The sequence below is a fragment of the Triturus cristatus genome, chromosome 1_1 (genome assembly GCF_964204655.1).
Source record: "Triturus cristatus chromosome 1_1, aTriCri1.1, whole genome shotgun sequence".
Classification (NCBI taxonomy): domain Eukaryota; kingdom Metazoa; phylum Chordata; class Amphibia; order Caudata; family Salamandridae; genus Triturus; species Triturus cristatus.
Genome location: NC_140579.1, coordinates 831,549,170 through 831,562,551, shown reverse-complemented (window position 1 = coordinate 831,562,551; position 13,382 = coordinate 831,549,170). Strand labels below are relative to the sequence as shown.

The 13,382-nt window shown below is 40.4% G+C and overlaps 1 protein-coding gene across 3 annotated transcripts in view; it reads left to right on the top strand.

The window, feature by feature from the left end:
- Positions 1-10,556, top strand: part of LOC146871146 (uncharacterized) — a 32,582-nt gene extending 22,026 nt beyond the window's left edge. Inside the window, exons 6-12 of one of the 3 annotated variants that reach the window (XM_085650303.1) lie at positions 219-439; positions 1,907-2,008; positions 2,096-2,409; positions 5,872-6,053; positions 7,036-7,208; positions 8,920-9,134; positions 10,009-10,556. In XM_085650303.1, the coding sequence (XP_085506429.1) occupies positions 219-439; positions 1,907-2,008; positions 2,096-2,409; positions 5,872-6,053; positions 7,036-7,208; positions 8,920-9,134; positions 10,009-10,265 (1,464 nt within the window). In that variant the 3' untranslated portion in view covers positions 10,266-10,556. Of the gene's footprint in view, positions 1-218; positions 440-1,906; positions 2,009-2,095; positions 2,410-5,871; positions 6,054-7,035; positions 7,209-8,919; positions 9,143-10,008 lie in introns of those variants that run through there. The other 2 variants (XM_085650308.1, XM_085650305.1) reach the window with 2 other exon arrangements.
- The last annotated feature ends 2,826 nt before the right edge of the window (positions 10,557-13,382 follow it).

The following is a 13,382-nucleotide window of genomic DNA, read 5'->3' as shown; positions in this document are numbered from 1 at the left end:
TATGGATGATCTTGTAGGCAGTTTAAATCACCTTATAGCAGTAGGATTTGTGTATGGTAAGCTGGCAGTGAACACTGGAAATGCTTGTGTGATGCTGTCCTCAAGGAGTAGTTCTTGCCTGGCTACTACACACTGGCTATTTATAAATTGTTTGATTACTAGCATTTCTTGGATATCTTCATCAAGATTCATTTGATGTGCCATTGATGTTTTTATAGGATAAAGGCATAGATGAAAAAACGGAGATGGTGATGTGGCTGGAAAGTGAAGAACCTTTCAGCAATAATTCTGCTGAAACAGAATACCTGAGTAGTTCATGTCCATTGAAAGTCGACAACATTACAACAAATCAAATTTCTGCAAACACGACAGAAGAACATACAATTCAGATTTCGCCCTCTCCCACTGTCATTAGCGAAGGATTTGATGACCATTATCGGTACTGCTTTTCTCAACCCAGATATTCAATTATAAATTTGCTTGTTTTTTAAATATTGTCATATAATTTCGAAAGTATTTGGCTTTCATAAAAAAAGTTATTCTCTTGCAAGTTTTGTCATGACCAGCCCAGTAATGCAGGACCATGATGAACTGTTTTCCCTGCTATTTCCCGTGATGTAAGGCTATTGGATCATGCAGTTAATGTACAATGCATCTGAAGTGGTCAAATACTTTAAAGAAAAAAAAATCTGTATATCAAGGCAGGTAATGGTATGTACAGCAGTCACTTAAATTATGCAGGAATACAACAATGTAAAATGTACAATCCCAAGCAGTAGTTGTGCGGCATAATGTAGTGTGGTGGCCATGGCATCTTAGCATGAGACAGAATTACAAAATTCTCAATTTAAAAGACGTAAAACCAAATGTCTAGGTGCCTAGTAGTCAATATGGAGTACCACAGGTATGTACTTCTGAAGTATAACACCCTTGGTGTGTGGCATGGCGCTATTAGTTTGTTCTTGTTTTACATATTGTATGGATCTTAACTATATGCTACCACTAACCCATGTTCTGTCTATTAAAATGCATTGATGGTAAAATTGTAATCTGCACTACTATGCTAAATAAATGTGGAGGGCAAAGACAAGACTGGCAATTTCTACAAGTCTAAAGTAATTGGCTTACACAATTAAGCATAATTAATCATTAAACATACTCATGTTGGTTACAAGATCATACCTAGTGTGAACAAATTAGATAATGAGTTCTCTAGTGATGATTGTTGCTTAATTTGGTAAAACGTTAGTAATCCAAACCTAGGAACATGTATATGTAGTCACAAACAACCCAATTCACAGAGTCGGGCCATTTGCGTCCTCCAAAATGCTTTTATAGAATGGCAATTTGGGTTCTGTTCTTCTGCATTAGGAAGGGGCATGAGGAGGGCATCCCTTCCTAATACGAAATTGGAATGGTATGTACAAATGTTTTGCGACTGAAATACGGTGGCAACATTAGCACTGGCCTGCTCTTAAAAACTGAAACTTCCAAGTTTCATTTATTTCTTTTTTAAACTCATCATGTTTTCCTTCAAGGAAAATGGGCTGCGTTTAGGCACAAAAAATAGTTTCTTTATTTGAATGCAATCACAGACATGGTTGTCTGCTGACCCCAGCAGGCCACCATCCCTGTGATGGCAACGATTCCTAATGGGCTGCAAATTGCGACCTACCTCAACCCACTACAAACCAGTGATTAAACTCAAAAGACGTCCATTTAGGAATAGAGATTTCCTAATTGTGATTCACAGCGAATCGCATTTATGAAATGGCTATTTCTAACTTTCATGCATGTAGCCCTATAAGTCATGTATAAGGTTGACTTGTAACAGGAAGCAATAGGATGATACATTGGTTGTGTTTTTTTAACATAGTAATAGTTGACAATATTCTTCCTGTTTTAGATGTTACACTGAACTGTTGGTTGATAATGTGCACATCCCTGACGATGAAGAGTTTGATACCTCAAATATCAATATTGCTGAACAAAATGAGGCACACGAAAGGTAATTTTATAAGGTTTAATTCCGAATATATACGTTTAATTTTGAACTGATACATTTGATAGCTTAGCTTTATTTCCTGTATTTCAGTGAGAGCGATGACATAACTTTGAAGGATCTACTATCAAACCTTGCATTACAAATTGACTCTGAAAAGACATCCAAGTTCAACATAAATCGGCGAAATATTTGGGATGGAGCACGTCGTGGCTTCCTTCGCAAAACCTATAAAGCAATCAACCGTATATCTGTTATGTTTACTGATTCCTCTGGTAACTCTGAAGGAGCTGTTGATTTTGGTGGTCCAACACGGGAATTTTTGCGATTGTTAATGCATCATTTACAACACAGCAAACTCTTTGAGGGACCCGAAAACAGCAAGACACTCAGTTGTGATGCCCAAGGTACCGTAAATTTATTATGTTCCAACCTTCCTAAACTGCTCAAATTCTAGAGGAGGGAAAGAATAATTATTTGAAGTGTAAATAATGTTTATATTATGTTACTTACCGACTCCTTCAAATTTTGTTTGATACCACTGATCAGACATTCTCAAAGAATTTTAACTAAAAGTGGAATAGTGAAGAGAATACTGCACTATACTATTCATTTATGCAGCAAGAGCAGACTGGTTTCAATTTCACCCAATGAATATATCCCTTGCAGCCTGTAAAACAACCTTGCTAGCATGTACTACATTATATATTTTATGTTTGCTTTGCATTAAATGAGGGGCTAAGGTTTTCCTGCTGTAGTTACTGTTATCAATTTAGAGAAAATTCCCCTGACAAGTACTTCAAATAATGGCTAACTTTAGAGATTCTGCATTAGGTAATCTTAGTTGATGCTCTGGTGCAGCAGTGTGTATGAAATAATCACCCAAACTGTACAGATGCATCCTGCTTAGGCCCGATTATCAAAGGAAATAAACCACTGCGTGGGTTAGTTTGATACATGAGACTTCAGACACTGGTTGGGTTATAACGGTAGGAGTTCTTGTACGTAGAAATTAAAGTCTTCCAGTCCATTGTAGATGCAGATCTTAAAAAAAAAAGTTCTTAAGATAGACTTTTTCCTCCACTGGAGCCCATCAAGACATCTTGTAGGAGTGTTGAGAAAGCAGAACTTTTTGGGTACAGCAACTTAATTATGGTTAAGTTCGGATTATGCTGCCGCTTAAAGAAAGAAACATCTGGAAGGTCCAAAAATGGCATGTAATATTCTATTCCTGGTTAAACACACTGTTGTAAATCTCTTTGGGCAGGAATGAGTTGTACCTTTTAATCAGGTACTACATATATAAGCACGAGGTGGAGACAATTAAACTGGGTTATTAAGACATGTCCCCAACAATCATCCTCCAAGGAATATAACTTTGCCAGCTTTCATCCCTTATTGTGCCTGGTGATGTTGGGTTCCTTGGTGAGGGAGAGCATGGGTTGGGTGTCATCAGCGTAGGAGACGATGTTGAACTCATGGTTTCGGATGATGCTTGCGAGGGGGGCCATGTAGACTTTGAAGATGGTGGGGCTGAAGCAGGATCCTTGGGGTACACCGCACCTGGTCTTGGTCGGTTCTGAAAGGAAAGAAAGAAGTCTTATTCTCTGTGTTCTGCCCATGAGGAATGAGCGTATCCAGTCTAAGGCCTTTCCTTGGTTGCCGGCGTCGTGGAGTCTGGTAGTTAGTGTGCATTGGGAGACAGTGTCGAACGCTGCGTATAGGTCCAGGCGGATGAGGGCTGCAGTTTGGTCTTGGTCAAGGAGTGCACGGATGTCATCTGTTGCGGTTTAGAGGGTGGTCTTGGTGATGTGGTTGCTGCGGAATCGAGTTTGGGAGATGTCTAGGATGTTGGTGGCTTGAATGAAGTATGTTAGCTGGGTGTTGATGGCCTTTCCGATGACCTTGGCTGCAAAAGGGAGCACCAAGATGGGCCTGAAGTTCTTCCGGTCTGACGGGTCTGCGGAGGATTTCATTAGGAGGGGGTTGACTTAGGTGCGCTTCGATTTGTCGGTGAATGTGACAGTCACGATGGAGCAGTTGATGGTTCAACGTAGCTCGGATGCGATGGCTGTGGCAGCCCTGTGTAAGATGTGTGGCAGGCAGGGGTCTGAAGGTGCTCCGGAGTGGATGTTCTTCATGTTGTTTATGGTGTCCTCTGTCGTGAGTGGGGTCCAAGTAAGTAGGATCTGTTGGGTGGCATTGCTGGGGGTGGGGGTTGAGGCGGTGCAGAGGTCTTGGCCGTCCAAGTTGTAATAGAGCGTCTTGATCTTGAGGTGAAAGAAGGAGCTGAGTCTGTTGCAGAGGTCTTGGGAGTGGTGGGCTTCTGTTGTTTCGCTGTTGGGGTTGGCAAATTCCTGTTTGATGGAGAAGAGGTCCTTGGAGTTGTGGGTGTTGGAGAGGATTCTGCCTTGGAGGAAATTCTTCTGTGTGGATTTAATGAGTTGGCGGTATGCCGTGGTGGCTGTTTTGTAGGTGGTGTGTTTTTCCAGAGTTTTGCTGTTTCTCCATGTCTTTTCCAGTCGTCGGCAGGCGTGCTTAGATTCTTGGAGTGCTGCGGTGAACCACTTTGCTTTCTTGTTGTGTCGTCTTGTAGTCTTCTGGAGGGGAGCGAGTGTGTTTGTTCAGTTGGCGATCCATTGATGGAGGTTGCTTGCCACAGTGTTGGCATCTGTCATAGTTAGGGATGGAGTGCAGGTGAAAGCGGAGGTGATGTGTTCTTCTGAGACTTTGCTCCAGATTCTGCATGGGAGGCGATGCGTGTGCTTGTGTGTTGTGGGTTTTCTAAAGGAGAAGTGGATGCAATGGTGGTCAGACCAGAGCAGTTCCGTGATGTGACAGAGGAAGATGCTATTTCGTCCTGCGAAGACAGGGTCAAGTTTGTGTACTGCTGTGTGAGTGGGAGCAGAGACAAGTTGCTTCAGTCCTATGTTGCTGAGGTTCTCAAGGTGGGCGGTGGTGTTAGGGTCGTGGTGGTTATTCAGGTGGAAGTTTAGTTCTCTAAGTAGTATGTAGTCTGTGGAGGCGAGTGCATGGAATGTGATTAGGTCAGCAATGACATTGGTGAATGGAGCCAGGCAGTCTGTAGGCGAGGGTTCCATGGAGCGTTATTCTGGGGTTGGTCTGGAAGTGGATGTGTTACATGGGGGCGAGGCGTCGTCCAAGTCAGTGGTTGTCATGCGGAGGGAGCTTTTGTGGATGCTGGCGAGTGGGGCGGGTGGAGCGGTCTTTCTTCAGGATCTTACATTTGATCATTATAGGATGTTAAAAAAAACTCAACCTTCGATAAATTTTGGCATGCGAAACCTGTCAAAAGATAATGGTAGAGAAAAACAGGGAATTTACTGTATCATGCAGATTTTGGTGCTTTAAACACCAAGATCTGCATGCTATTTGCCACAAACTAGCAATAAGTGTTATTTTTCACAACCAATATTTAATGTACCCTGTGGTAAAATTATTTATCAGGTGCGTAAAGTAATGGGTAAACTCGTAATCAGGCCATCTGTCTAAATATGTTAGTCTGTCTTAAATATATTGTGGTCCTGATTTATAAAGGTACTGTTAAGAGTGCGGAGTCTTGTACTCGGGCCGAATTTCCGCACTGTGAACTGTGTAGATTCTGCACTGAGTATGGAGACTGTGTCCCAAGTACAGTGATTAAGCCCCGAGTGCGAAGGCTTCTCCACGTATGCCGAGACTCTGCATACTTGACTTTACTGCACGTAAGTACCTTTGTGAATCGGGCCGTGGATTCTTGGATAATATGTTTTCTAGATTTTATGCAATAAATTTAGTTTGAGATGTATAATAAATGTTTTATAGATAAGCAGAACACTTTACGTTTAATTTCTTTTTTCTTGTTTAAGGTATGCGAAATGATGACTATTACCTTGCTGGCCAAGCCCTGGCTGTTTCCCTAGTTCACGGGGGGCCTGCTCCAAATTTTGTGTCTCCTGTTTTGTATCGATGTTTAGTTTCTGATGAAAAAAATGTGAATTGCAGTTTGGTAGATGTGGTAGATCCAGATACACGAGACATGTTGCAAGAGGTAAGCAATAGATACTAAACATCTGTGCTGAGGAATCTTTATCAATTTTTCTTATTTGGTTTTCACGTAGTTGAGGGTCTATTAGGCAAAAACATGCAAATGATTTGGGTCTAATTTTGTGGTTAATAGTTACTTATGTATCTTGGATTTATGTATAATTGCCACATGTACTATAAATGAATATGAAAAGAAATTACACTCATCTATTTGATATGGAATTGGGTCAATCCTGAATGTCTATTCCCGTGCCTCCACACCTTTTTAAAGTTTCCAAAGCAACCTCTACGTATTTGCTACTCTCTCAACTGACATGCACAAATCCACATTCTTGCATCAGTGATCAATCAAGAACGTCATACTGTTAACCAAATTTTGATCTATATTTCTTAGTGATACTACCAAATCAAAAGTATGTGATATGTTCTTGATATGTCAGAGTCTTCATATTACAAGAATACAAAGTTTCAGGCACATAACTACAGTCATACCAACTACCACTTGTAGTTGCCCCATGAGACTCCCCTGGAATTGCTACAGTTTTTCAACACTGACTAATAACATAATAGATGGGGCCTTCCTGACCATGTTTCTGCAAACAATGTGATATAGGAGAGGACCTAAATATCTGTATTCTGGATTAATATACTCAGTGCCAAACACTTTCAGGTACATTAGGCCATTTTGCTAGTCATCTTTGTCTAATTCTCTCCCACTCTTTTACAGTTGGTGTTCCATTCAGGGAGAGAGTGTAGCTAGTGTAAAACTACAGTGGCGTTAACTACAGCAGCAGTTGATACTGTTTTAGTCCATTGACTGTTAAACTTTTATAAACATTAAACTTACTGAACAAATATGTTTATTTAGCAGATGGCCAAGGCAAAATATTCTGCATCATCATGGTTTAATTACAGTTTTTTTTGTTAAGTTAAAATGTTTTTTGTTTCTATTTAATCAGAATATCATAATCTTAATTTTTCCATAGATAGAGGATGCTTCGTCTCTTGAAACTCTTCAAGGATTGATTCAAAAACACAGCACAATTCTAAGCGTAGCAGGTTGCTTGCGTCCATTAAAATCTCTGAATGACAAAAAAGAACTATTGGAAGATATCATCAATTGGTACATTGTGGGGAGGACTGTTCCTTCACTAGTTAGGTACAGTGCTATTTATGTGCATATGCATTATAAAACAATATCTTTTTTACTTTGCAATACATGTATGTCCATTTTTAAAAAGTAATTACTGTAAATCACTGTTCACCCTAATGGCATCATATATATTCACACTGTGTGAAATGTCCCAATGACATAATGTGAAATCAAGCACATCATGGTGCTCAAATATATTTTAAATTTAGTTTGTTTCAGTTTTTTATTGGCATTTTACAATACAACTTGTGCTGTCCTTCCTCCAGGGGGCATAAATAGAAGGCTAACAAAAATTACAGGAATCCCAACATTCCCATAGGTTCAGCCCATGCAACACAAATCAAAATAGAGAAAACAAACAGGAAGAAATAAAACGGTGAAGGCCTTCCCACCTCCCCAACTTCCCCAAATAGAAACTGCACTAAAATTAAGCAACAACTACCTTCCCTTCATAGTCACAATGGGCATCAGCATAAACAGCAGAACGTCAGAGGATTTGGACTTCTCATATTCACGTCTTGGCAGCCCAAAAGGAGTTCTAAAAATGTAACAGATTCAGGGCTTGCATGTGCGTGGGATAGAAAAGTAATGGCAGCACGGTGAATAAAAACTTGATCAGCAGGCCACACCTTTCCTCAACGTTTTTGAATGTATCCACCAGGACATTTTAAAAATCAACATATAGGTCTGAAATCATAAATGTAATGGTCACAAATTGTGACTATTGTTTTGCTGCCAATGATTTGTGCATTTGGCCTAATAAGTGTTTATTGAGGCCATTCTCTAATGTTTAAAACAGAATTTGCTATCGGTATCGCAGTGCTTGTTTGCCTCAAACATTTGCTTAGCAAACTCTGTAAGGTGTTCTATCAATCTAACGAATTTTTTTTATCCAACTGCCAAAAAATCAATAATTGGATGTTGTCTAGGTAATTCGATGCATACCTAAGAATAGTAAATTTGCAATTGGCTGTATAGGGTTACCGTGACTATATTTTAGTTTTCATCATTCTATATAATATTTTTACAGTTTGTTGAAAAAAATATTTGGAAAGGCAACCCTTTGTACTCCTCATAAAGTAGATGGTTTATGGAGTACTGATTCACCCAGAATTAAGAGTCAAAATCTATTCTTTGACATCTACTGCCACCTCTAGCCCCCTACCTTCCAGTGAACTCCCACGGTTGATGTGAGCGTGAAGCCTGCAGACATCAACAGCTACAAATCACCTTGACCAGGTGCTCTTTTAATCCAATGCATAAAATAACAAGTTATTATGCAGGGTTGTCTAGGCCTTGCTAAAAGTCCAAGCACAGTCTCTAAGGTCCCATTCACACTCTCCACCGGGTCAACAGTTTAAAGTCAAAAATTGGCATCCAAAAAGCTCCGAAAATGAACTGTTTGCCCTCTAATAATGTACTTGCTGGGTTTGGTTACGTTTTTTTAAGAAAAGCTGCAAGTCGTGTGCTACCTTGCTGCTAGGAATTCATCACAAGACCACAGGAGAAAGAGAATTTGCCTTTGTCAGTGTTTTCCGACAGCTAGCTTCAGATTTTTGTTTTTGGACAGAACTTTTTATGAACAGCTTGAACATAGGGCACTGATGGACCTTTAGATGCATCATAGACATATATTAATTTTATAATAACTTTTACATTATAGTTTGACCAATAGTCTGATTATTTATGGTTAGGTATTCTTTTTTCTTTATTGCAGATTAAAGGAGGGGTTAAAAACTCTGGGTGTACTTCAGGCCATGGAAATTCATAAACAACTTTTTGAAGAGGCATTCATTTGGATGGAGCACGAAATCACCACTGATATCATTAATGGCATGTTTACCATTAAATTCAGTTCATTAGGCAGTAACCATCGGTTACAGGAAGAACACATCATTGCTTACTGGAGAGATTACCTCCAAGATTGTGAAGGCAAGTGAAATTGTTTCATTATGTTATAGCTCAACTATTGATGAGACACATCTGTTGAAAACATAATTTAAACCAGCCTATTATGACAAACATGGTGTCAAAGACTTCCGAATTATACTGTAGAGAAAGAGAGTTAATGAGGGACATACTAACCCGTTTTATTTGCACAGAGTAAAATCTATAATAAGAACAAAAGGACAATGCATCCAAAATTGTGAAGTCTATGCCTGCTTTATTTCAATCTTTATTTTGCACGATATGTATATTATTAATGTTGTTAAAGCTTAATTGTAGTGTCCTGGGAGTAAAATGGTAGCTACCCCATTAGAATGATGCTTCATGTACTGCATCAAGGAAAAGTAATACAAATCGATATAGAGCATGATTGGGTCTGCTGTGTGGGTCTCTAAAAGAGTAAAGCCTTTGCACAGTGGAGATTGCAGCTACCTCCAGCCCCAAGCCTTTAAGATAAGGTTATTGGCTTATCGGCATTGTTTGTATAAACAGTGGTGTGTGTGTGTGAAGACTCAGAGAGAGTGTCAGATGCAGGTCTACCAACATGGAATACCTATGCTTACTCCATGTTGAACAATGGGAAGACTTCTATTAAAGGGAGAGTAAGGCGAGCAGGATTGTGGAAATGCTAAAATAGTCTGACACCAGATCTTGAAATGTTATGTGTTGTTAACAACAGATAATCTCGAATTGATGATTTTTTGGTGAAATGAAGCACAACAAATCATCATTGGTTTTATTATTCGCATGTCAACCATTACTGAAGTATTCATTTAGCAGATGAAATAAAAAACAATCACAATCTTTGCTGTAATCACAATTTAACTAGTTTGACTCATATATATATTTTTTCTTTTAGAGCTTGCATGTGAAGCCAAATTAAAGGACATTCTGTGTTTTGTGACTGGCGCTAACACAGTTCCACCACTGGGCTTTAATCCTCAACCATCAATAGAGTTTCTACATGCATGCGATGGCCAAGTTGAAATGTCTATGTTTCCAGAGGCAAACACCTGTGGAAATGTGTTGCGCCTCCCCCTTTCAATATCCTATGAGGAATTTAAAACAAACATGGACTTTGGGATACTGAATTCTCCAGGATTTGGACGAGCCTAATGATCATATTGAAATGAGGGGTATAATGTATATATATGACAAAGTAGTTATGGATACAAGGATTGATCATGCTGTTGTCGCGGAAGGTGTGAGTCTTGTGGCAGCTTACGAAATGCAAGGGCTTTAGGCTTCTGTAAAATCACTTGATAGCCACAGGGCAGGTCTCTGTGCCTTGAGAATAGCACATTTCTTTTGTCAATGTTTGCTGTTACAATGATGAATAAAGTTTTTTTCTAAACGATCTATACCAATAAATATACATTGGTTGTCAATAAATAGAAGTTCTTCAGATTGACGGAGTTCTTGGTTTCATGTTTTTAGTGTGTCTTGTGTCAGACCCTGTTTTGGTGGCCACTGGGCAAGCAGTGGCAATTGGGCCTGAGGCCTGTGGTAATGTACCTCTGATGTAAAGGGGTACAGTGAACCTTTGGCTGTGCAAACTGGGCTATGTACAATCCCTATAACACTTCACTCTCAATTGTAGCAATGGCAAGCAGTTGCAGGCTTCTCAGTGAGGTAGTGTGAGGGTATGTAAACTCAGAAGTCATCTATTGGCCTGCAAAGCAGCAACTGATTGTCTAACCCATACCTTTACTTTGCTTATGAAAAATGCTTAACTGAATGATTCACAGAACAGGCTATAGCTACAATTACTTTACTGAGCTACTGTGCCTTGTGTCCTAGTCCTCCGCTCCAAGGGGTTCCCATCCTTTTGGGTTCAAGCTCTCTAGTGCCAGTAACAAGGGTCAGGGGCTGATTATCATTTTGAATGGTCTCAAGCAGACCCGTGTGACAGTTCCCACCAGAGTGAAATTGGTTCATCCCACAACGAGTGGTCAGATGCAAAAAGAACAGTTGATGGACAGAATGCTGAACAATGTAATACATTCACCCCAGTACAGAGCTCTGGGCCTAACTCCCATCATTTTTTTGCTCACCATGCCATTCCAGTTTGGACCCAGCCATATGCAAATCAGTCTTGACCCTGCGCCCAATGGGAACAATCCAGCTCGAACTGCCAGGTCAGGTCCTCCACGGACTGGAAACAAGCATCCTAGGACCGGTTTCAGGCTTTCAACCCTCATCATCCAGGATAGCTTCACTCCAGTGGCATGGAGAGCTCGGGACCCATGTAACCCCGAAACCTGTCCTCGGATGCTTATTTCCGGTCCAGGGAGGACCTGGCTTGGCAGTTCGGGCTGGACTGTTCCCATGAGGCACAAGGTCATGACTGATTTGCATATGGCCAGGTCTAAACTGGGGTGGCATGGTGAGCAAAAGAATGATGGATTTAACCCAGATCTCCTGACTGGGGATGAATGTTTTGATTTGTTCTGCATTCCGTCCATCAATTGTGTGTCTTTTGCACCACGAGTGGTCAGCAGGGACCTACTGCACTGTGTTGTGAACTCCCAAATTGCAGGGCACATCCACAAAGATTCACATAACTCTAAGGGAAACTTGGTTCCTACACTACCTTCAGAGAATAGGAAAAAAGACAGGCTTTTCTCACACTTCCCTGCAATGAATCATGCTCATCTTGATCCTGACTTTTATGAGTCAGAGAGTCCTTCCAGAGAAGGTCTTATCTGAAAGGAGTCTTTGTAGATGTGTGAAGCCTCAACCTGAAAGCAGTCAACATCACAACTATTGGTGTTTTTAAATAATAGAATAGGCAATATGGACAATCTGCACATAAAAACCTTGTGTATCAGAATATGGCAAATATATAATAATAATTCTAGCACTCATACTATCAAATAAAAAGAACATTAGAAAAACCAAAAACATATTTTTTATTGCACTTCCATAATATTGGTAATGAATTAGCTTAAACCATACCTACAGCCTATATTGAAAATATTAGCAGCTTTACAGTTATTATATTGGTGTGCGAGTAGTGTTGTCCCTAATTATTTTTCGCCAATTCATATCATGCCACTGAATACATTTGAAGCTTGCAGTTGGACACTAGCATTTCCCACAAGCAATCAGTCCTCTTGTCTTCCTCTCCCAAATTTGTCGATCTGTTTACAACTTTCTCATCAATAATTCTCTTTGGAAATGTTTGTGGAAGTTGTTAAGTCTGACGTATATGTATCATAGAACAAACCATGCCTCCGTTAGAAGCATGTATGAACAGTAAGCAAATGTGTGGAAAAATGCCTCTAAAGTTGCTCTTTCATGGTTTGAATGACCTTGTAATGCTGCTTCTAACACATTGCTCTTTGAACAGCTGAATGGAAGTTTCATATGCTGTGTTGCTGTTATTTTTGTTGGTGTAAGTAAAACCTAACTGCTTTAAAAATACTATAACCATCTTGCACACTCTGTTAAGTATTATCATCATTCAAAGCATTCGTTTTCTAGACCCTAAGCCTAGCAGGTACACACTCTACCGAGTAACATGCATTCGTCATCTTAAAAGAAAGCCCTGCCGCACACGTCAGTGCCCATGACATGTTGCTCCCTCTTCCGAGAGCTGACATGCTGACAGGGGTTCCAACATTTTGGCTGAGGACACAGCAGGTAGCAGCCGAGGCCTCCGCCGCTGTACTTGGAGGAGTACGGACTCCAGTGAAGACACAGGCCTTCGGCTTTCTATGAACCCGCTTCTGGACTTGAATGATCGATCCCCCGATCAGGCTGTCTCATTGAGAGAACCTTCTTTTGCAGCAACGGGAGGGTCCTACACTCGAACCTGCACACCCTTCACCTTTATGTTTGAAGACCAACCTTTAACAGCTGACAGTTTTCAAACTTCCTCACAAAGTATGTGATGTTATTCTGACAGCCAGGAGTACCTCCACCAAGTGGGTATACGCCAGCACGCGAGGATAAATTTGTTGCATGGTGTTTATCTAGGAACATTAGTGCTCTAACTGCTCCCCATTCTCAGTTTCTCCTGTTTGGACATTTTTCTTTGTTCAAGGCACCTTTTGTGGCTAGGATCCTCAACGGTTTGCAACATACAATTCCTCCCAGGCCATTCAGCATGCTTTATTGTGTGCACACTTTGAGCCTTTGCATAATTGATCCGGCCACTGATTAACCATCAAGACTGCTTTTTTAGTGCACGTTACATCAGCCAGAATGGTCAGCAAATTGCAGCCACTC